This window comes from Bicyclus anynana, chromosome 19, assembly GCF_947172395.1.
Source record: "Bicyclus anynana chromosome 19, ilBicAnyn1.1, whole genome shotgun sequence".
Classification (NCBI taxonomy): Eukaryota; Metazoa; Arthropoda; class Insecta; order Lepidoptera; family Nymphalidae; genus Bicyclus; species Bicyclus anynana.
In genome coordinates, this window is record NC_069101.1 from 12513205 (window position 1) to 12534366 (window position 21162).

The window sequence follows — 21162 nt, forward strand, 5'->3', positions numbered from 1 at the left end:
CGTATATGTGTAAAAACATTACTACACATTGAAAAAAAAAAATTGCAATTACCAAACTTTATTTAAATATTTGCACTATTATTTTGGGAACCCCTTCTATTTTGTTTTAAATTTGCCGGTCAATTTCAGTTTCTACTTTTAGAAGCCAAAATGTACATATCTTTTAGAAGCCAAAATGTACATATAATAAAATTTTATTAATTTTTTGTAGCAAAAAACCATAAGTGAAACGTAGCTTTTCGGTGGCAAAAATTTTAAGTAGATATTTTTTTCATTTAAATCATATTTCTTACATAAAATGCTTCAATAATTCAGTATAAACACTATTTAAAAAAAGAGTCAAGTAGCCTATTATAGGACATCCTGTTTACAGATTTGGCTTGTTTACTACTTTACTTTATTATATCAATATTATATGTACGGTAGATTTATAAAGATTGTCGATTTTATTATTTAGAAAATCAACGTTTGTATCTTTACCTATTAACATACTTAGAAAGAAAGAATTATAAAAAGATAGCACGTTTAAATACCAAAACACTATAATAACTAAATTGAATCCTGATTAAATCAGACAAAGTGGACCAAAAACTGCAAATGCAAAAACTACTTTATTTAGTGTACTCTATGATTTGCTAGCGATAAAAAATTTGAATCTTTGAACCATTTGAACTGATTTGAACACTAAATTATACAGTGTACAGTAGCTCTATCTAGCGTAAGAAGTACGTAAGCGTAATAAGTAAATGGTATGTCAAAAAAATTCGCTGTTAAACTACAATTATTTAATATTCAGTAGAAAAATAACAAGAAACGCATTATTATTATTATTATAAAAATAAAATTAATTTGTCTATAAAACACACTGTATCATAGATTTTATGAATTATTGTCTATTTTTCAAACTCTGTTTAATCTGTATTGACTGCGGAGATGGCGATGGCAGCTACACGTCAATCAAATCCAGGGTTTTTGCACTGCCATCTAGTAGCTCGCGTTATAAGCTTTCGAATCGGTAAAACAGTTTTCAAATTATGGAAAAATAAATACGATTCTTTAAAGTGAATTGTAATCAATAAAATAAATTTTACTAAACGAAATAAATCTTTTAACAAATTTAGAGTGTTCTAAATATTTTATAAGGTATACAAGGTCTAAGTTATTGATTATTCGTCATAAAAATTTAATGTTTATATTTCCCGCCAATAAACGGCGGCTATTTTAGCCTTTTTGTGAACCCCGCGACAGGAAGTGAGTGATGAAGGTGCTACGCAGGCGCAAATTGACCTTTCGGTTGAAGAATCCGTCGGTCACATGTGAGTGTCGATAAATATCTTAGTTTTAAAGTGATTCTGCTTTCAATAGTCAAAATATCTATTTTCGTAAGTATTTTCCATGGTGATTATAAATATGTGAAATCAGCGCTATAAAACGGTGTGAAATATGTGTTAAATTTGAAGTTTAATTCTAACGCGGTGCCGGCACGTTTGACAAATTCGCTATTTTCCTTTCACGTTAATGGATTTGCGTGGAAAAACGTGGTTATTGCTTTTGTTTCGCGTTTTCGTATAAACTATTCGTTTGTGTGTAGGGTGGATGTAGATTTTATTGATAAAGTTAATCAGTGAGTATTCATGAACACAAGATCAAGATGTCTCTTTTTTTAAAAGGCACATGTTCACAATCCGCACGGGCAGATGTCAAGCTCAGGAACTTATCCTGGTATCAAGCATGATAATATTCAATTAAGCTTTTCGGATATTTTACTGCGTTCCTTCACTCGCAACCCTTCCATTTTCATACAAAGGTTTTCGCGTTGACGCGCTAGGTGGGGTTAGGTCGCCTGGATGGATTTTCGCAGTACCTAATATTTTCATATAGTCATCGATACAGGCGTGACTGATTTTCGACAGTGCTTGCGTGAAATATATGTGCGTTTTCTTTCATTAATCATCTAAACACTGTGTTTTTCTTCAATTTTAATAGCAAATGCCTAAATTGTGCTATTTCTTTTTCTTTCAAAATTGCACATTGTACACATACGTTGTAAGCTCTCTCACATTTCTGTAGTTTGTGACTGTGCTAATATTATTTTTTGGATAAAATCTGTCACATTTTGCAACTATTTGGTCACAGTTAATGAGGGCACACATTCACTTTGAAATGTGCTGAGTAATCAATACTTTCATTACTGCTTTATGTATGTAATTTAATTTCTATGAATTAAAGGCTTATTGACAAGTATTTGCATTACATTTGTAATACACTTAAAACCATCTGATCCTACTCATGTGCTTTCTCTTTACTATTGATATTATTGATTGCCATATTTTAAATTATATTATGTATATTTGTACTTTTTTACTAAGCCCTACAGTTTTCACAAGCAGATATATATAGCTATATACTTTTCCAGACTAACCTTTGTTCAAAATTTCATCCATATCTGTGATAAATAATAAATAAATATATATCATCATGCCTCATTCCTATAAGGGTAGGTCTATACCAGTGATGTGGCGTGCCTTGATGTGGCCCTGTATCAAATAGTTGGATATTATTAGTAAAGACTTGTCACAAAAGAAACAGTAATGCTTGCTTTAAATGAGAGTGTGACTTAACCTATGTAGGATGTTTCCATTTTTTGGGCGAATGCTTAACCCGGGAAAAAAGAGCTTTTTGTGGACATATGGGCAATGGTGAACATTTCTGTTCACCATTGCATATATATCACGGCTGAAGAATGTTCTTTGCCTTAGCCTTCTCCTTATAACCTTTCCATTCAACATTGATTATGTATAACTCATGCAATATACAAGTGATATAAGATGTAAATTAAGATAGTAAATCTACATATAGAATCAGTTGTCCTTGCTTTTTCTTAATCCTAAGGTTGCAGGCAGAGATCAATCTCTTAAGCTTTAAGGCTGTATTTTAGTATAAATGTTTATCTAATTCTAAACTATTCAAATAAACATTAACTCTCTGAGGGATCTGATTTCTGGCATAGATTAATTATTTGTCTAAGATGTTAAAAAATTATAAAAATAAATAAGATAAATATACTTTATTTGCACACCACAAAGACAAAAACAAGTGAAATAAAAAACAAATTAGGAAGAGATCAGCATACAAAAGGCGGCCTTAAATTATACCTCTGATCAACTTTTTTTTTTGTTGATCTCATGTAGTCGGCAGACTATGAGCAGAGGTGTTATAGAAAAATTTGGCGATTAGATGCAACGTTCCCCAGTGGGTAAAGGTCCATGTATATGTCAAAGTAGCTTTTAATCAAGAAATTTTCAATCATAATTGTCTTTGGTATAGTTGATTGAACAGCCAGGTGATTTAGATGTTTTCTGAGTCCAGCTTTATAGTTGTTGTTACTGAATTATCTGATCAGCATTTCATTTTGTTATTTTTGAATAAAGATTATAAATATATGTATGTATATTTGTTGGAATATATTTTGCATCTATGAATAGTCATACAAATAAAGTGAAATCATATGTTATGGAGTATTAAAATTAAGAATTGCAGCCTGTGTACATATGTTATCATTATGCAATATTATGTGGAAGTCTTTTTGCAATAATTTAGCCTTGTATTGTCGGAATCATCATTATCAGGTTATTTTGAACAGGCTGCTGCAGAAGATAGTTTACATTTTGTGTCTTATATTGAGTTAACAAAAAGCCCATCTGATCATATTAATTGTCATGATATGAGTCAATCAATCCAATCAGTGATCATATACAATTGTTGGAAGTATTGATTTTTGTGTAAAATGAAATTGAAGTGAGTTGATCCAGTTTGTTAGAATTATTGATTTGAACCATGATACCATTGAACTTCATACATTTCATATGTTACACATTTATAGTCACTTGATCTTTTGTTCCATATGAATGGCAATAGAAGAATTTAGAATAAACTCATTTGTTCATAACATGGGGTGACATTTGAGAGATGCTTTGATCACCTGTTGATCATGTTGTGTTCTTACACAAAAAACAAGCTTTACACTTGGTTAAAGAGGAATAGGAAACAAATATTTTCCATTTTGAATGTTTAAAAAGCTGTGCTAATGATTTTTTTAATTGTTTTCTTTTATTTATTGAAATGACAACAATTTATTATCATATTCTATTTTCTCTTGCCAACTGTATGAGCAGTTGGTTGATGAGTCGACTCTTATAACCCTAATTACATCCAAAACAAATTGCTAAATCTAATTATAATAAGACATTTAATACTAAGATAACAAAGGAACTTGAAAATATTTACAACAGAAATAGAAATTTTACAAAAGGTGCAATTTAGAAATACAGTAGACAAATTTTTTCTACATTTTAACATAAGGAGCAATGCATCTGTCAGTCAGTGATGTGGTTCCCAAGGAAAACTTTCTTTAATTTCTTCTAGAGGACTTCTTCACTGTTTCCAAAAAGAAAGAGGGGCCCTTTCTTTTTAGACCCCCTCAATTTTATTATATGATCTGAGCACCATGTAGCCGGTAGTTCTTTCATCATAGCAGTTATAGGTAGCTTTTGGAAGAATATATAATTTTTTCCCATTATTTCTTGAAGGTTTTAAAAACTCCAGATTGTTGGTCCAGTGATTAGCTTAGGTACCATCATATTTTGTTGGTAATGCATAATATTATTACTGTAAGCCAGCTAACCCACATTAGAGCAGCTTGATGGATCTAAGAGATGAATATCTTAGCAATCCATGGATTCACTGTGCGGGTGCCGGGTCCATTGTGTGGTAGAGAGAAAAACTCCAAGCAAAATCCAGCCACTGGATGTAGGGTTAAGGAATTCCTTGACAATCAATTAACACTCCCCTCCTTTGCTCATGTAGTCCTCCCTGCCTAGCCAAATTTGGTAACATCCTACTAGAGCAGCTTTGGATACCCATTCTAATATAGAACTAGCTGCAGTTCTAGAGAGGCCAAGGTATTTAAGCAAGTTATAAAGAGATCTTGCTGGTAAACCTCTCGCACCTACTTCTACAGTGACATAGCTATTTTTAGTTAGTTCATTTGTTATGTCATAATATTTATTCACTTTTCTACTGTGATCCTTCGGAATGTTGGTCTCCCACAGCACAGTAAGCTCTACAAGTACTATTTGCTTTGGTTGTTTAGAAAAAAAGGAAAATGTCTAGTCTAGATCTCTACTTGAAATTGACTGATAATCAATAAAATGTAAAAACAAAATATTTTCCCTTCACCTTCCTTCACTCAGGTAGCAGCGAAATTGACTGATAAAAAACATTTGAACTTCTTTATTACATGCAGATTAGAGATATAAAATATATTATTATTATCTTCAAATGACTCATTGATATTTGGTGCCAAATTGTAGTCCCACTTCTGATGTGTCAGTATTTGTCAGCATGGTGTTTATTTTACTCTCCAAGTTACTACTTTTCAATTTCAAAATTAATATTTGTATTGAATTGAAAGTATTTGGCAAAAGAGCCTGGCCGTTGAAGGCATAACTAGTAGGTATCACTTGGCTTAGCAATATGGCTGAAATGTGTGACTAAAGATAGGAAAGTGTTTCTTACTTTTTCATCAAACTTGGGTTTCTTCGATAATGATGATTAGTCTGGGACATTAATGAGAACTGTCAAATAATTACTATTTAACAGTAAGTTGCTGCGTCAGTTGCTTAAATCTTATAAACTACTATATTTCTCTCACTACATATACAATAATCAGAATTCAGTACACTCAATAGAAAAGGTGTATTAATTAATTTAAAGTTAATATTAAGTAGTTGTGGAGTAATATTCAGCAACATACTCAAAACTTTAAAAAGAAACACAGTATCTTCATAATTCACCCTTTTTGAACCTCATGTGTATGGTCATTGACACTGAGGTCAATACACTTTCGTCTGTGCATAATATATGCCACATTACTCATGATGTATAGGTTAATGCCAAGGTTGTATTATTTAGATGATATTATCAGTTCATTGTCAACATGAGCTTGTGTAAACAAAATGACATGTCAATCTGTTATCATGTTTAGCTGTTTGTAAATTATGTTATTCATTCAAATTCCAATATCCATTTATCACTATTTTTTGGAAAATGGGTAACTTGCTAGGTTTATATAAGACTAGCTTTTACCTGCAGCTTTGCTTGCATCTTACTTATTTTTCTAACCTTTGGGAATAGGATTTTTGGATGATTGCTAAGGCCGTTTTCTGTATTCCTGACTTGAATGGAAACCTACATGAAGTTATTGTTGTTGAAAAAGCATAGGTAAACCTATAGATTAGGTACTTACATAGAGAATCGGGAACAATAGATGGGGAAAGGGGTTGAGTGACTTCTTTTTTGTTATTTTTGGATATTCACAGATAGTTTGCAGTCAATTTTGTTTACTCAAATCATACAGCACATTACTTTTTTTTATTTATCTTATTATTTCTTGTTCCCACATTTCTCTCATTTTTTTTTGGGTTATTTGAAAATTATAGATGTTATTCATACACTGCACTATTTTAAAATTTAACTCTATGGAAATGGTATTTTCCTAAATTTAAGGATGCCTGGAAGAGATTTCTATGAAAACAGTAAGACCACCTTTTTGTAACTTACTTCTGTTTTTACACGCTTTATATTAGCTTCACTTGTTTCTAATAATAAAGTATAAATAAATAAATAAGTAATTGTTGCAGAAGTGAGGGTTACTACACACTGCGGCGCGCCACTTGATCATCAAATAATAGTTGCCCTAATGATATTGTCATTATTAAAATTCAATTTGGTTATTGTTTGACATTTTTACAAATTGGGTCAAATTGTGATGGTGCCATTCTCCCATAGAATGGTCTAGTGATAAAAGAGTATTGGCAGCAGGTATAGTTTAATGCCAGTCAACCAAATTCAAACCGTTTCTCTTGATTAAAAAGGTTATATTGAAAATTTGGTATTTCATAATTTGAGCCCATAGAGTCGCAAGGTCAGTAATCATACTGTTCTTGTGCTGAGGGTACTCAGACATAATACACCAGTTCCGACTATGCGTCTCATTTCATGAATGTGTTTTGAGATCACCGTACAGGAATACAAACCCAACATATTACGCTCCAATTAAATAGATGTGTTTGTAATCTTTTTTGTATCAAAAGAATCATATTTGTGCACAAGTGACCTAAACCTAATCATTGAGTTACATCTATAGCATTGAAACTTTCGACTGCTCCCCATTTTAATTTTTTTTTTTATTTTAAATATTATTCCATGACATGTTAACCTATGATCTGATCTCACCCGATATTAATTGATGATGCTGTGTAAAATAGAAACTGGCTTACTTGGAAGGGGTACAAGCTTATTCTACCTATACAGCTAGTTTCTCCTATCATCATACTGGAACACTAAATAATAATAGAGTATAATCTCATCAGATCGTAAGATGAAAACGGGATCACTTGTTAGGAGGATGATGAAAATCCACACCCCTTCCGGTTTCTACACAACATCTTACTGGAACGCTAAATCGCTTGGCGGTACGTCTTTGTCGGTAGGGTAGTAACTAGCTACGGCCGATCCAATCAAGAAAACCTCAAGTTGTATGTATGTACTCAGCAGTACATAGCCAGTAGGGTGATAATTAGACCAGACCAGACCTGGGCTTACTTAAATCCTAATTAACTCAAGCTGGGAACTGAAAACAGAACCAGTATTGAAAACCATATACCATTTTACTGCTTAATTTTATTCAAAATACTCCCTTATCATAGTAAAGATTATGATTTAAAAAATTTGTGTATTCTTTATGGCAATTTGCTCTTAAGCCATAAGCTGCTTATCTATCTGATAGTACTATCTTAGATCTTCGTTTACTTTGAGAGCGACTTTGCTATTAGATTTCCTATCAGTTACTTCCCCTTTGGTTGGGTACATAAATCTTCTGTAGGTCAGGGATGCTACATCATGACAGCTTGCTTCTTTTTTCCTGGGCCTTTTCCACACTTGGGCATTATTTTGGCTGTTGTGTGTAAGTCCATTTGGTGCTAGTCTCCACTGGAGTCCTCTTGCTCGGAGATGCTTAACTGGCTACCCAGATCGCCAAACGCCTCATGGAGTGTTGCAGTGGAATCAGTGTATGCTGCATGTTATTCTGATATTCTTCTACATCTAGCATAACATGTATTGTATTTCTTCGTCCTCCAAGCATGCTCTGCACAGAGGACTGTCGGTTATACCTAGATCTGATAGGTGTTTATTTAAGAAGCAGTGCCCTGTCATTAGTTCTATAACCGTTTTGAGTTTACTACGGTTGTGTTTAAGAAATTAGTTAAACGTGGGTTGAGATTTGGTAAGCTTAGCATCTTTTGACGTTTAATTTCTTTTGGCAGATTTCTCCACACCGTAAGTAAAGCACCGGCACACAACATGGGTGACATTGAAGACACACACTTCGAGACCGGCGACTCCGGCGCCTCGGCCACCTTCCCCATGCAGTGCTCGGCGCTGCGCAAGAACGGCTTCGTCATGCTCAAGGGGCGCCCCTGCAAGATTGTAGAGATGTCCACCTCCAAGACCGGCAAACACGGCCACGCCAAGGTGCACCTGGTCGGCATCGACATATTCAACGGCAAGAAGTGAGTTCTTTTATTATTCTACTAGCTGACGCTGCGTGGTTCCCGTTCCCGTAGGAATACGGGGATAATATATTATAGCCTATAGCCTTTTTTCGAGATAAATGGGCTATGTAACACTGAAAGAATTTTACAAATCGGACTATTCGTTCCTGAGATTAGCGCGTTCAATCAAACAAACAAACAAACTCTTCAGCTTTATAATATTAGTATAGATTATTTTAGCAGGTGTGAATTAAATTTTCCTTGATTTAACATATTTAAATAAACCACTACCTCAAAATCTTGGAATTTTGCATGGTTGTTGATTTTTGGTGAAAACTCATTAAAACAATAGAAATATCTTGATGTCCTTCAATTGTCTTCTCATATAATGAAGATGACGTTTTTATAAGCTTTAAATTTTCTGTTTTATTTCATTTTATTTATTTATTATCTACAAAACACATATAGTTACATCTTCTTTAATTTAGAATACCACAAGTGTCGTTCAACTCTTTAAAGATAAAACTATCTGATATCTAGGTACCACTACGAGCCCATAGAGTCGCGAGTTCAGTTTTCATACGGTTCTTGTGCTGAGGGTACTCGAACATTAATTGCTAACGCATGCCCCTGTTATGCGTCTCATTACACAAACTGTTTAATGAGATCACCTTTTCGGAGTACAGTTCATTTCAAGTGCTTATAGTTATTAAAAAAACGAATTACACAGGATGAAGTCACCTGCGTCTTCTAGTCAAGACTTGAGATTCGGGGAACTATTCAAGCTTTAAGTAACAAGTAGCATACACAATGTTTTTTGATAAAAATTAAAATCGTTATTCAAGTAAGCTGTTTAACAGCTTTGTAGAAACAACACCAAAAAACTTGGCAATTGATCTCTATAAATTAATCAATTACCTTGATAATTTTTAAATGGGTCTTGGATTTTACACTATCGTTCTACTAAATTGAAAAAAAAGTTATCATATTTTTTGTGATGTAAATGCATAAAAAATTAAATTTTTAAATATTTTATTGACAATACGAGCCAAAACGCTGTTGGCCATGATGTCTCTATTTCAACTGTTTCATGACGTCACGTTAACTAATCCTTTACCAAACTGAGCTTTTGCCAAAAATATTTTTTAACAATAATTAGTTTGATCAAGTAACATTGTGATGTCACAAAATGGATTTCAACGTGTTTGACGTTTGGAAAATTTGAAAAACTACATGATTTTTAAATTGAGTTTTCTATGAAATTCTAAATAATATGTTACAGTGTTAAGTTAAAAATTTAAATATAGTATGTAAAATATTGTCCCATAAATGCATATCTTGAGACGGCGTAATAATGTATCGCATGCCACGTAACGTGTGCTATATATATTATTCATACTAATTGAGCGCCGCCTACCTGCCTGAGGACCTTGCGGGCTATGTCTTTAATGTTAGTACTCATGAATTTTTTATTGATAACGTGCTAAGCTAAGACTAAAAATCGATACTCTCAAAATTAGAAGTGGTACAATTTTGATATACCTGAGGACCTTGCGGTTTCACTTTAATGTTACCACTCGTGAATTTTCTATTGATAACTTACTAAGCTAAGACTAAAAATCGATACTCTCAAAATTCAAAGTGGTACAATTTTGATAATTCAATATTGAAAAACTATCTTTATGTATACGCGTCTGTTTAACCAGGTATAAAATTAGAAGGGTTTCACAAATCTTGCACACTCGAAAATAAGCAAAAAAATTCGATTTAGTTCTCACAATGTTCTTGACTTGTAAACTTCGAAAGAGATTCTGATTTACACAAATCCCACGGGAACCATGAATCCTTTCACTTATTCCACTTAAGTAAAGTCAGCCACATATGTCAGTCTTCTCCATTCGGCTCTGTTACTCATGAACCCATCGTTCACTCTCCTTTCACACATGTCCTCTTTTAGACACTCCAACCATCTCTTCTTTGGCCTTCCTCTCCTCTCCTCCTCTACAAATTCCAAATCCAAATTTTTCTAGTAGTATGACCTTCATCCTTCCGAATTACATGCCCATACCAAGCTAGCCTTTTACTCCTAAATTTTTTTGTCACTGGCGCCACTTCATCATAATCAAGTTATTTAATAGTATTAACTAGCGGACGCTCGCGACTTGGTCAGCGTGGAAATCGATATAACCTTTCAACATCCACTTCTATCAACGGCCAACCCCTAGTGGCCAAGTGTGAAAAAGGCCCAGAAGAAAAGAAAGATGATCCACTCCTAGTACCAATTGCACTCTTGTTGAGTATCAATAAATAAGGACCCATGTTCTTCTTATTCTTTCCTGGGCCTTTTCCTCACTTGGCCACTAAAGGTTGGCCGTTGTATGTAGGTCCATTTGGTGCTGGTCCCCACTGAAGTCACTCCAGCCAAACAAGCTTGCTCCAGAAGCTTAGGTCGCCCCAGCTCGCCAAAAGCCTCATGGAATGTTGCCGGGGACATACCTCTGCATCTAAGCATAACATATATCAGTGTTTCTTCTTCATCCATGCATGCTCTGCACACAGTACTGTCAGCTATACCTAGAACCGAAAGGTGTTTATTTAGTGAGCAGTGCCCTGTCATTAGTTACATAATTGTTTTATTTTTGCTATGGTTAAGTTTAAGTAGTTTTATCGTTAAAAGGATCCATATCAGAGAGTAAAATTTACACTGTCCTCTCTCTGTCCACAGATACGAAGACATATGCCCCTCCACCCACAACATGGACGTGCCTCACGTGAAGCGCGAGGACTACCAGCTGACCGACATCTCTGACGACGGCTACCTCACACTGATGGCGGACAACGGTGACTTGCGCGAGGACCTGAAGATTCCGGACGGTGATCTCGGCATACAACTGCGCTCCGACTTCGACAGCGGCAAAGAGCTACTGGTGAGTTAATTCTAAATAAATAGATGTCTTTATTCGATTTACCGTTCCTGTAGGATTTCGCGTAGAAACCGTCAGAGGGGTTGAAATTTGTTACTGAACCAAGTAAGCCATTGCAATCAAAGATAGAAGTACCATCTTTGTCACTTAACATCAGGTCAAATTTCAATCAAGGGTTGAAAAAAAAAATATTTAGACTTCAACGATGGCAAAGACACTCCCGAGTTTCTACTCAAATATATGTATTTTAATATGAACAACTTACAACTGGTCATAACCAAAACGTCCGAATGAAAAAAACTCATTAATTTGACAAATGTTACATGTTGGAAGTAACGTCTTACAAATTGACTTTTAGGAAGCAAACACGAGTTAAAAATTCAATTGTTTAAGATTACTTCACACTGAAAGCACTTTCTGCTATCAATGATGACAACTCTATTATTTTCGAGTATAGAGTCTCTGACTCACTCTATGGTGTGTTGGTGCTAAATCTACTCGTAAATTATCATTCTACCCTCAACCTGAGCTATCACTACATTGATAGTTATATGGACAATTTGGATTAGAATACATTACCAATATACTATAATATATTTTTCACTAAGAATACTTTGAGCAATAAGAGTGATATTTGTTTTTCATGACACATACTTTTATTAAACCAAATTTTCACCAGATCCTTATTCATCATAATATTATCATCTCCATATACTTTTGTCCAGGGGTATACCTGGGTTCCCGGGGCTGACGCTTTATTGGCTGATGGGCATCATCCTATAGCTGCTAATTGTCGACAATACGACTTTTTGTCTTCACAAGATATCTTATGGCGTCGTAGCTCGTTTAGAGATGATTATGGAAAAATATAATAGGCCTACTAGCCAACAAACAACGCCATTTGGTGTCGCGGACTTAAATTTATTGCCATATAATGTACTAACGGACGCCTAATAATTCGACCGCCCTTAGGCCTTCTTAAAAATCCTTCTTTCTTGCAAAATCCGTTCTTAACAGACTTCTACTAACTGTATACTGCCAAATTTCATCTTTATATACTCGAGAGGCACAATTATCCGCCCACTTTAATATACTCGCGTCATATTAAATAGGGAGGATAATTGTGCCTCTGAGCATACATCAAGTGGTTTTCCAGATTTCTTATCATGTATTTATTTAGATGTAAAAGGAATGTAATATTAGTGTGATGAGAGAACTAACAACAATGTTTTTGTGTTTCCAGTGCACAGTGCTGAAGTCTTGCGGTGAGGAGTGTGTCATCGCAGTGAAGGCAAACACGGCTCTCGACAAATAAACCAACCGCAGCATTTATAGGGTTACAACAAACATATAATTTTTTTACAATCAAACAACTCTTACATAAATGTAAAACATAATATTATGTATAATTGTATAATTTATAAATATGATCGTTTTGACGCTCGGACCGACAGTCCCGCCATCCGCGTTCGCACGTTACACTACATGGGTAATGATCACCGCGCGGACATTAGCTGAATAGTTACACTTATCTACTTAATTTATTGTGAACTTATTATAAGTGATGAATTGTTGTTCCCATTTCGTATAGGTTAAGCGAAGCCGCTATAGCTCCACGGTTAGAAGCCCGGACTCAAAATTGAGAGGCCTAACGTTTTCGTCCGTTGGAGTAAAGTACCCAATTGTAACCAACTATCAGCTTTGTTGTACGTGAAAGCGACCTTTATTACTCATGCTTAATAGATATCTTTTTACTAAATCTTGATGTGGGAGTTTACCTTGTCCTCAAAAAAATGACAGTCCACTGCAATTTGCCCAAGGGAAACCAGACCCACTAATGAAGATCAAGGCTGGGAAGTTAGAGAAGTTTATAACATTTATGGTGAATTGTTCCTTTGAGCAAGACACTTCTAAATAGATCACAAAGCCAATATGGTGAGCCGATGTCCTCATTCACATATCCCTTCGCAGCTAATCCACGGATTCTCCGTGCGGTGTGCCGGGTCTATGTCGCAGAGAGAAAAACTCAAAAACAAAGTCCAGGACTTGTGACCAATGGGCAATGGATGTATTCTTAAGGAATTCCATTGTCATGATTACTTAACGAACGTACTTAGTACTTTTATCTTAACATTTTTGCGACGAATTGCACCAGTACAAGAAGTTAAGACATGTTGGCAATGTTACAACATCTCTATTGCTAAGGCAATGGAAGTCTCTTGGTGACTTTTTGGAATGAGAACCTATACTATGGCCGAAGACTATACCAATAGAATTGGAACTATATGTTGAAGCCATAATATACCTGTGACTAATGTCTTTGATAACTTACAAGTACTTTTACTGACCTTTAATGCCTTTAAAGAAATTCAGCTGGAGCATGAAATATACCCTTAAATACTGATGGTCTGTCTAAAGACTTTGGCCTGTAACTGTGGAAGTCCAAAGAGCGTTGTAAGATACAATTCAAGGAAGGAAGGAAGAAGAAGAAGATATACTTTATTGCACACATAAATAAGAAAATAATTAAATGGAGGAGGTACTTATGGACCTCTCTCAAGACTATAATAACGAGGACAAGGTATTTGTAAATGATCGGAGGGTCTTATGACCTCTCTTAAGACTAATAATGAGGACAAGGTGTTTGTAAAAAGATCACCAGACCACAAGAGATGGGAGTGAAAAGAGATTAAGTATAATATGAATAAACCCTTTTTTACTAAGCTGTTATTTAAAATATAATCCTCAACGTGAATGCTTTCATTAATTTATTTCGATACAAAATATCGTGCGAGCTCGGATGTCGTTGTAACTTCTCGTTTGTTTTGTTTTGTTTGTTCTCTTTTCGTTTTACCGTCGTTCTTTACGTTGCGAGCCGCCGAAAGGAAGACGTATATAACCTAAAAAAAAATATTTTATATCACATCTGTGTGATAACTCTAAAACTCAAGTGGTGGATATTGCTTTTTTGGGCCCGCGAAAAGATGAACCGCAAACCGGAAGTTGTTTACCAATACTTTTAAAACGCTAAATTAATTAATATCATATTAAATAAAAAAACGCAAGAAAATTGAAAAAAAAAGTTTTGAAAAAATCCAAAAAAAAATAGAAATAAAGAGAAATTCTTTGAATGTTGGGTGTGTGATTGTTTGACGTCGTTTGGCCTGCGCCGCACTGATTTGCCGAAACTGAACAAAAAATCGGTTTATTTTATAATTCAATACCTTCTATTTAAATATCAGCTGATCATACAAGTCGAGCCTAACCTCAATGCTTTTTCACAAGAATATCCTAGGTGCAATTGCGTGACTCGATGGAATCCATGTGACAGCTCCATTTTATGACAAATAAAATGGAGAATTATGAAGGAATTCTGTCAGTTTGAAAAAGATGGCGGAATGGATTTGCTGTCAAAGGGATCTGATCAAATCAGGCAATTGCCCACTAAATAACTTCCTAAGTCAGTCTTTGTCTAGCATTGTATTCCTAAAGCATGTTAAACCTATAGTTTAATATTGCACTAAAATATGCACGGATAGTCGACTCTCACTTGCGATCAGTGATTTCTTGACCATCAAATCATGATCGATCAGAAGTGATCAGTGATTTCTTGATGTCACTGATTAGACTTAAAATTCGCGTTTCGTCATGTCAGTGTTGCGTGGGTCAAATGACCTTTTAGTCCTTTGACGGCGTGCTGGTAACGCCGCGTGCCCTTCGACCAACACTTGCCATCTGTTCAAATGACTTACAATTTCTATAAATAAAAAAAAATATATAATTTTATATCATATTCATTGAGGCATCCTACCTACATGAGTAAGTGGCTCGCAGCGATTGACAAAAAATATATATGATATATTTAAAATATAATCTCGTCGTCAACCCTTTTCGTCCGCGACTCGTCCTTGCAGTATCTCTAAAATTCCTTAGCACGAGTTTAAACGATGGTTATTGACGAGTCCTTGACGAAATAACTTCGCATAGCTATAAGGAACAATTCTGACAAACTACGATCGGGTTAATGAAATAAAGGTGACGAGATCAGGACGAGTCGACGACTAGTATTTAAATCCTTTTAGAACGTTTTGCTAATGCAATGTTTATTATTGACGAATTGTGGTTATATAGCGCGATGGGTGACTCGCTCGTGTAGATGGGCCTATATCGCTCCCTCTGTACCCCTTGTATGAGTTATATATTCGAAAACTGTATTCACCTTTGAGATAGCAGCCAATTTTTTTATATCATATCGATCACAAGGAGATAGATAGGGCGTTTATTGTTGTCCATAAATTACTTGTAGTTCAATCGACGCTTCTAACGATAAAATTTTCGCAACTGACAACGCTGTTCTAAACACCGTAAACAGTAGAGCTCCTGGCGTTTTCAATATTATTCTGTAGTGATATTTAAAAATGATTTTGAATGGGTCATTTTTATAAGGTACTCAACTCGAAAGTACCCATATTTCTCATGCCAGTAGCCTCTGGTGATGTATAGTATTATTTATGCCTACGTTAATTTTTCCTAAAGTAATAAGAAAACATCATGATGAAAGTTTTCGATTTGTAACCGATTCGTACTAGGGGTACACGAGCGGACGCGAAAGACTGACCCAAGTCACGCGTAAACACAATCACTTCAGTCAAGACTGAATTGCATTTTTTTTAGATAAAAAAGAAACTAGTTTATTATTGTATAAACTTAGCTCTACGGTTTAGAGAATGTGTGCTGAGCCCCTTTCACACTGACGTTCATATCGTGACACGACGGTGACGTCACTTTCGACACAACTGTCATGTAGAGGTGGGTATATCTGTCTAAGTCCGTAGACAGAGAAAGTATTAGACGCATTGATGGCATCCGTCCTCAGACCAATAACCTTCTATTGGACTTGTATTGCACTCAAAAACAGCAACAAAATTGTCTGTCGTCTTTTGAGGGGGATAAGGTAAACTCGCACATAATAATTAATTGAACACCAATATATCCTGTGTTACACAACAACTTATAGATTTTTAATCGTTTAACATTCACGTAATTTTAACACAATGAAACATCGATTATATAGACGCAGTTTGTGTTTAAACGTTTGATCATGATCAAATAGTTTTGACAGGGGTAAACTCAAGGCAGGTCCTTGGAAGGTGATTGGTCTGAGCATCCATCGCGTTCTCTCAAAAGATTACAGCTTATACATAAGAAACGAGGCAAAGCAAATCAATAGCCTTTGACTAGTGAGGACAAGTTTGACAATCAATAATAATAATTTTTTATGCTTATATTTAAAAAAAGTTATATTGGTGAAAAAATAGTTCAGTGTAGTTTGTTGTGTCTATATGTTTTATGTGATGTAATCAGTACTCTGTCTACGAAGAGACATTGGTTGGCTACTAGTAATTGACAACTATTGCGACTGCAAATGCTGTAGTGACCAAACTTCATTAAAGTCCGGCCGCTCAGAGATTGCGTTTCTGTTTGGTCGTGATCATGATATTATCCCGTTTTTTGTCTCATCACTACAAAGACAAACGGTTGGCATAACCTTTTAACAGCGCAGTTCAACAACCGTCTACGCCAGTTCACGATCACGGCCTGTCAGAAACGCAATCTCTGAGCGGCCGGACATTAATCAATCTTCGCACGCACAGTACAGAGGTTGAGAAGTGTGTTGCCGACCACAGCTCGCTGTTTTCTCGTCTAACTCCTCATACACTGATCTTTATACTAACTGATACTGTAGTCCGCCATTTTGAAATTTGGAAAACCACCAGGGATGGTTATTGAAGAACTAAGTAAAATATGGCTTACTGCGTATGTAATAAGTAGAATTAATTATTTTATGTAATGACTGGCGGACGCCCGCGAAACGTCCCGCTCTTTGACCTTAATCCGGTACTGTCTCAGAATCTGTTCTTAGCCGACGTCTACTTTCTATGGAAAGTACTTGGCGGGGACAAAAAGCTAAATTTCTTGTACGTCTAGCGGTTTTCGATATTTTGTGAGCTTTCGCTTTTATATATGTAGAAGAAGAGGAAGAAGAAGAAGAGAATAAAGTAATTATTGTAAAGAATGACGATTTTGAAAAAGTCACTATTGAGAATGTATTGCCGGGTCAGTTGAACCTGTCTTCTGGTCCGGTCTTTACAGTCAAACTTGATTTTAAAAATGCTTGTAGTTTACAAGCTTTTTGAAATAAATTAAATTTTATTTTTATTTAAAAATACTGACGCATGGGCAGTTTTATTTACTTTAGTTTTTTTTTTATTATTATTTACAAGTTAGCCATTGACTACAATCTCACCTGATGGTAAGTGATGATGCAATCTAAGATGGAAGCGTGCTAACTTGTTAGGAGGAGGATGAAAATCAACACTCCTTTCGGTTTCTACACGATATCGTACCGGAACGCTAAATCGCTTGGCGGTAAGTCTTTGTCGGTAGGGTGGTTACTAGCCACGGCCGAAGCCTCCCACCAGCTAAAACTCTTCTTTCTTGGTAACTAGTGGCGCTGAGTCCTACCCACACAAACAAACTTTCAGTAAGCATTCGTATCCAGTTAGTATAGAGTATCAGTGTCTTCTCCCCTCGTACTGCGTAGGAGTTCAACAGTTTGCTTGTTTTTTTTTAATTGAAAATGACGTCACAAAAGTGTAAGCGTCGTTGCGATTTCAAAGTCACAGTGAAGTGGGCCCTACGGCCTTTCCTTGCTCTCTTTGATTTGAACAAATGCGCTTTGGCGGCGGACGCTAGCATAGCTCGGCTGTCGGGCGGAACAAGTGTTGTTTCGGAAGGCCAGGGTTCCTCGCCTGATGCCATGGGGGTTATCGATTTTTTAGTACCATCAGATTGTCAAAGACGATGTGAATATACGAAAAATATTATGTAAGAATGTAAGGTAAGGCCCTATAGGAGAGATATTTTTTTATGCATTACACAAGAAAAACTTTCGTACTTTGCCTATTTGTAGTTTTAAAAAAAAATGTAGTAAAGGAAAAAGAATCTTGGCTGTTGAAATTAATAGATAACCGGGTGGAATAAAATGTTTCTTATGTTCTCTAGATTCGAAATGTACATTCTCACATGAATTTACGCATAATCGTTATTGTTGGTAAAGTTTTTATACTTAGCAGCTTGTAATCAAGTCTTTTTTTTTTATTTATAAAACCCGCTAAAGTATTTGTGAAGGCATCCCGAAGGTGTAAAATAAAATACTTTAGTAATGAAAATAATATTTTTCTTTTTTAATTATCTTACATCGAAATCTCCATAACAGCTGGAAATACCAGTTTGACTATTGTTATAAGTATGTATTTACTAATTTAATAATATACCTTTTTTTTTTAAATCAATAATTACGTCATCAAATGCAATATCAACTTAAATGTGCTTGCCGTGTTTATAAGCCAGAGAACTAGATTTTATGATTTCGGAAAAAAGCTATTCATTATTCTCTAGTTCTACAGTTCTCATGATGAAAAATGGTATATAGTGGTACTAGAAAAGACTTGTCTTCACGACATAATGTCGTGGATCACTATTTCTTTATTTTTAAAAATTACAGTTTTGCAGGACCGATTTCGAACAAAAAGTACTGTTGACTACACAAACGAAAATTTGTTCAAAAAGTAAAACCTTGAATTTAAATCTTTCTAAAAGCGCACGATAAGTTTGCGCGTGGTCAAAATCGGAACTTTAGTCTGGCAAGTTCGTAGATAACACTCCCATGATATGCGGGCGACAGGGGGTAAGACTGCGCGGGTGTGAAATCGTGCGTGCGGGGAAGTGACGTGTGAAGTGATCAGTCGTCGGTTTTTCATTCATCGCTACACGCCTCCCGGTCCTCACGCAACATCGGGAGTGTTACGAACGAAGTTGCCAAGCTATAATCAAGGCATCGTCATCTTGTCTTATCTCTTGGCGGGTAAAAGAGATCACTAACGTTGGCATTCATGTACACACTAGTACACATGACAGTTACATGACATGACACCTTGTACATAACATGATAAATATTCTATATAGAATTTTAGACATTATTTTTCATGCTGCATATGTAATGCTCAATCGCTAATGCCATTTTTTATCGTGCAAACTACCATCGTGCTGTCAGAACTAGATCACATCGCGACTTAAGAAATACCACTGATTATAATTATTATAAAGTCGACTATAAAAAAGGACCTTTGTACTATTGAATTTTGCAAACGGTGCACTAGTCTTGCTGTATTTGTATGATAAATGTAAGGCGCTCCTAGCGGTGACACAAGTATTAACGTTTTTCATACAAATATCACTTGAAAGTAACATTAGCAGAAGCAACACTATGTAGAGCTATATAAAGCTTGGTCATGACAAAATAGGAAAAAGTGTTATAAAGTAAGCTCGAACTTTTTTTTTTATATTTCACGGGGCAAAGGTTGGATCGAAATCTGAGAGTTGATATTAAGTACAGAAGTTGTATAATACGTAAGACTTTTAATAGATGGATGTTAGTTATAAAACTATAATAATCCACAATAATTGTGCAATTTTCTACATGTATTATTATTATTTCATTGTTTTGTCAATGTGCAAACATTACCGAATTAAAATAGCATTGACGCATGGATAATAAAATATATGTGAATGCAGTAAACTATTTAATGAAAATCTGTCTAATTAAAATCTGTACAAAACAAATGATCGTGAGTTGTGATTCCATCTTTTATTTTTGTGAATTATTTTGTTTATGTTTGATTCACTGTTTATCTGTACAAATACAGGAGGAAAATGTAGCTCTTCAATTATACGTGACGGTTAGCAGTGATTGTACTATCATTTTGTAGTTAGAGGAAACTCCTCGAGCAGGTCCCCGCACTTGTGACCTTGGGCGTAGGTTTAAGGGATCCCTTTACAATGCATAAACACTCGCCTCCCCTGCCCGACGTGTTCTCCATGCTCACACTGAATAAATGATTAATAATTACAACACAACACCTATAGTATAAAAATGAGTGTATGAAATGTGTTGCTACCGCATATCTCGAGAACGGCTGAACCGATTTGAATAATTTTTTGAGTATTCCTTGAAGTAGAGGTAGGGTCGGAGTAGAATAGGAAAGGGAATAAGTCAAAAGCTAGTATTAATAATTACAACTTAAATCATTTTTGTATAACTGCAACGTGACAATGTTTACGTTGCTTATCAAAGAACTAGATACAAGTCACCAAATACCCTCATTTATACCATCACTGTCGCAACAACATGTCTAAATACCTCCTTTTTTTAATAATATAAATAATGAATGCTAATACCACCCGTACTCTAAGAACTCGACACTAGCGTACACAGGAGCCAAGTGGAACGTTCGACGAACTAAAAAAAATGTATGGGATTGACAGATCCGACCGACAACTGCAACACGACCTGTCGATAGCAAATGTCATTCCCATACATTTTTAAATTTTCAAAGCGTTTGCGATCGTAGAAAGAGAATCGACGTGCCACTTGGCTACAGGCCCAGGATGGAAAATCGTCTGCAACGTGCTGCTTGGTAGAACGTACCAAGACCATCGCCGAGGAATCTTACGCAGAAATTGTAGGTAGTATTTGACTGCAAACTCCGGCATGGCTCGTA

The 21162-nt window shown here is 35.3% G+C and overlaps 1 protein-coding gene across 2 annotated transcripts; it reads left to right on the forward strand.

Moving 5' to 3' along the window:
• The first annotated feature begins 1159 nt into the window (after window positions 1-1159).
• On the forward strand, window positions 1160-20224 carry LOC112044620 (eukaryotic translation initiation factor 5A). Of its 2 annotated transcripts, none has more exons than XM_024080507.2 (4): window positions 1160-1316; window positions 8388-8633; window positions 11341-11542; window positions 12783-20224. In XM_024080507.2, the coding sequence occupies exons 2-4, from the start codon at window positions 8425-8427 to the stop codon at window positions 12852-12854; spliced, it is 483 nt and encodes a 160-aa protein (XP_023936275.1). In that variant the 5' UTR covers window positions 1160-1316; window positions 8388-8424; the 3' UTR covers window positions 12855-20224. The 2 variants fall into 2 exon arrangements, with proteins under 2 accessions (XP_023936275.1, XP_023936277.1); XM_024080509.2 differs by having other exon boundaries at window positions 1249-1382.
• The last annotated feature ends 938 nt before the right edge of the window (window positions 20225-21162 follow it).

Bases quoted from the DNA above. Each gene is read 5' to 3' on its own strand.
- LOC112044620 (XM_024080507.2), top strand. From the start codon at position 8,425: ATGGGTGACATTGAAGACACACACTTCGAGACCGGCGACTCCGGCGCC. The intron at 8,634-11,340 runs GTGAGTTCTTTT...CTCTGTCCACAG, and splicing joins GACATATTCAACGGCAAGAA to ATACGAAGACATATGCCCCT. The intron at 11,543-12,782 runs GTGAGTTAATTC...TTGTGTTTCCAG, and splicing joins ACAGCGGCAAAGAGCTACTG to TGCACAGTGCTGAAGTCTTG.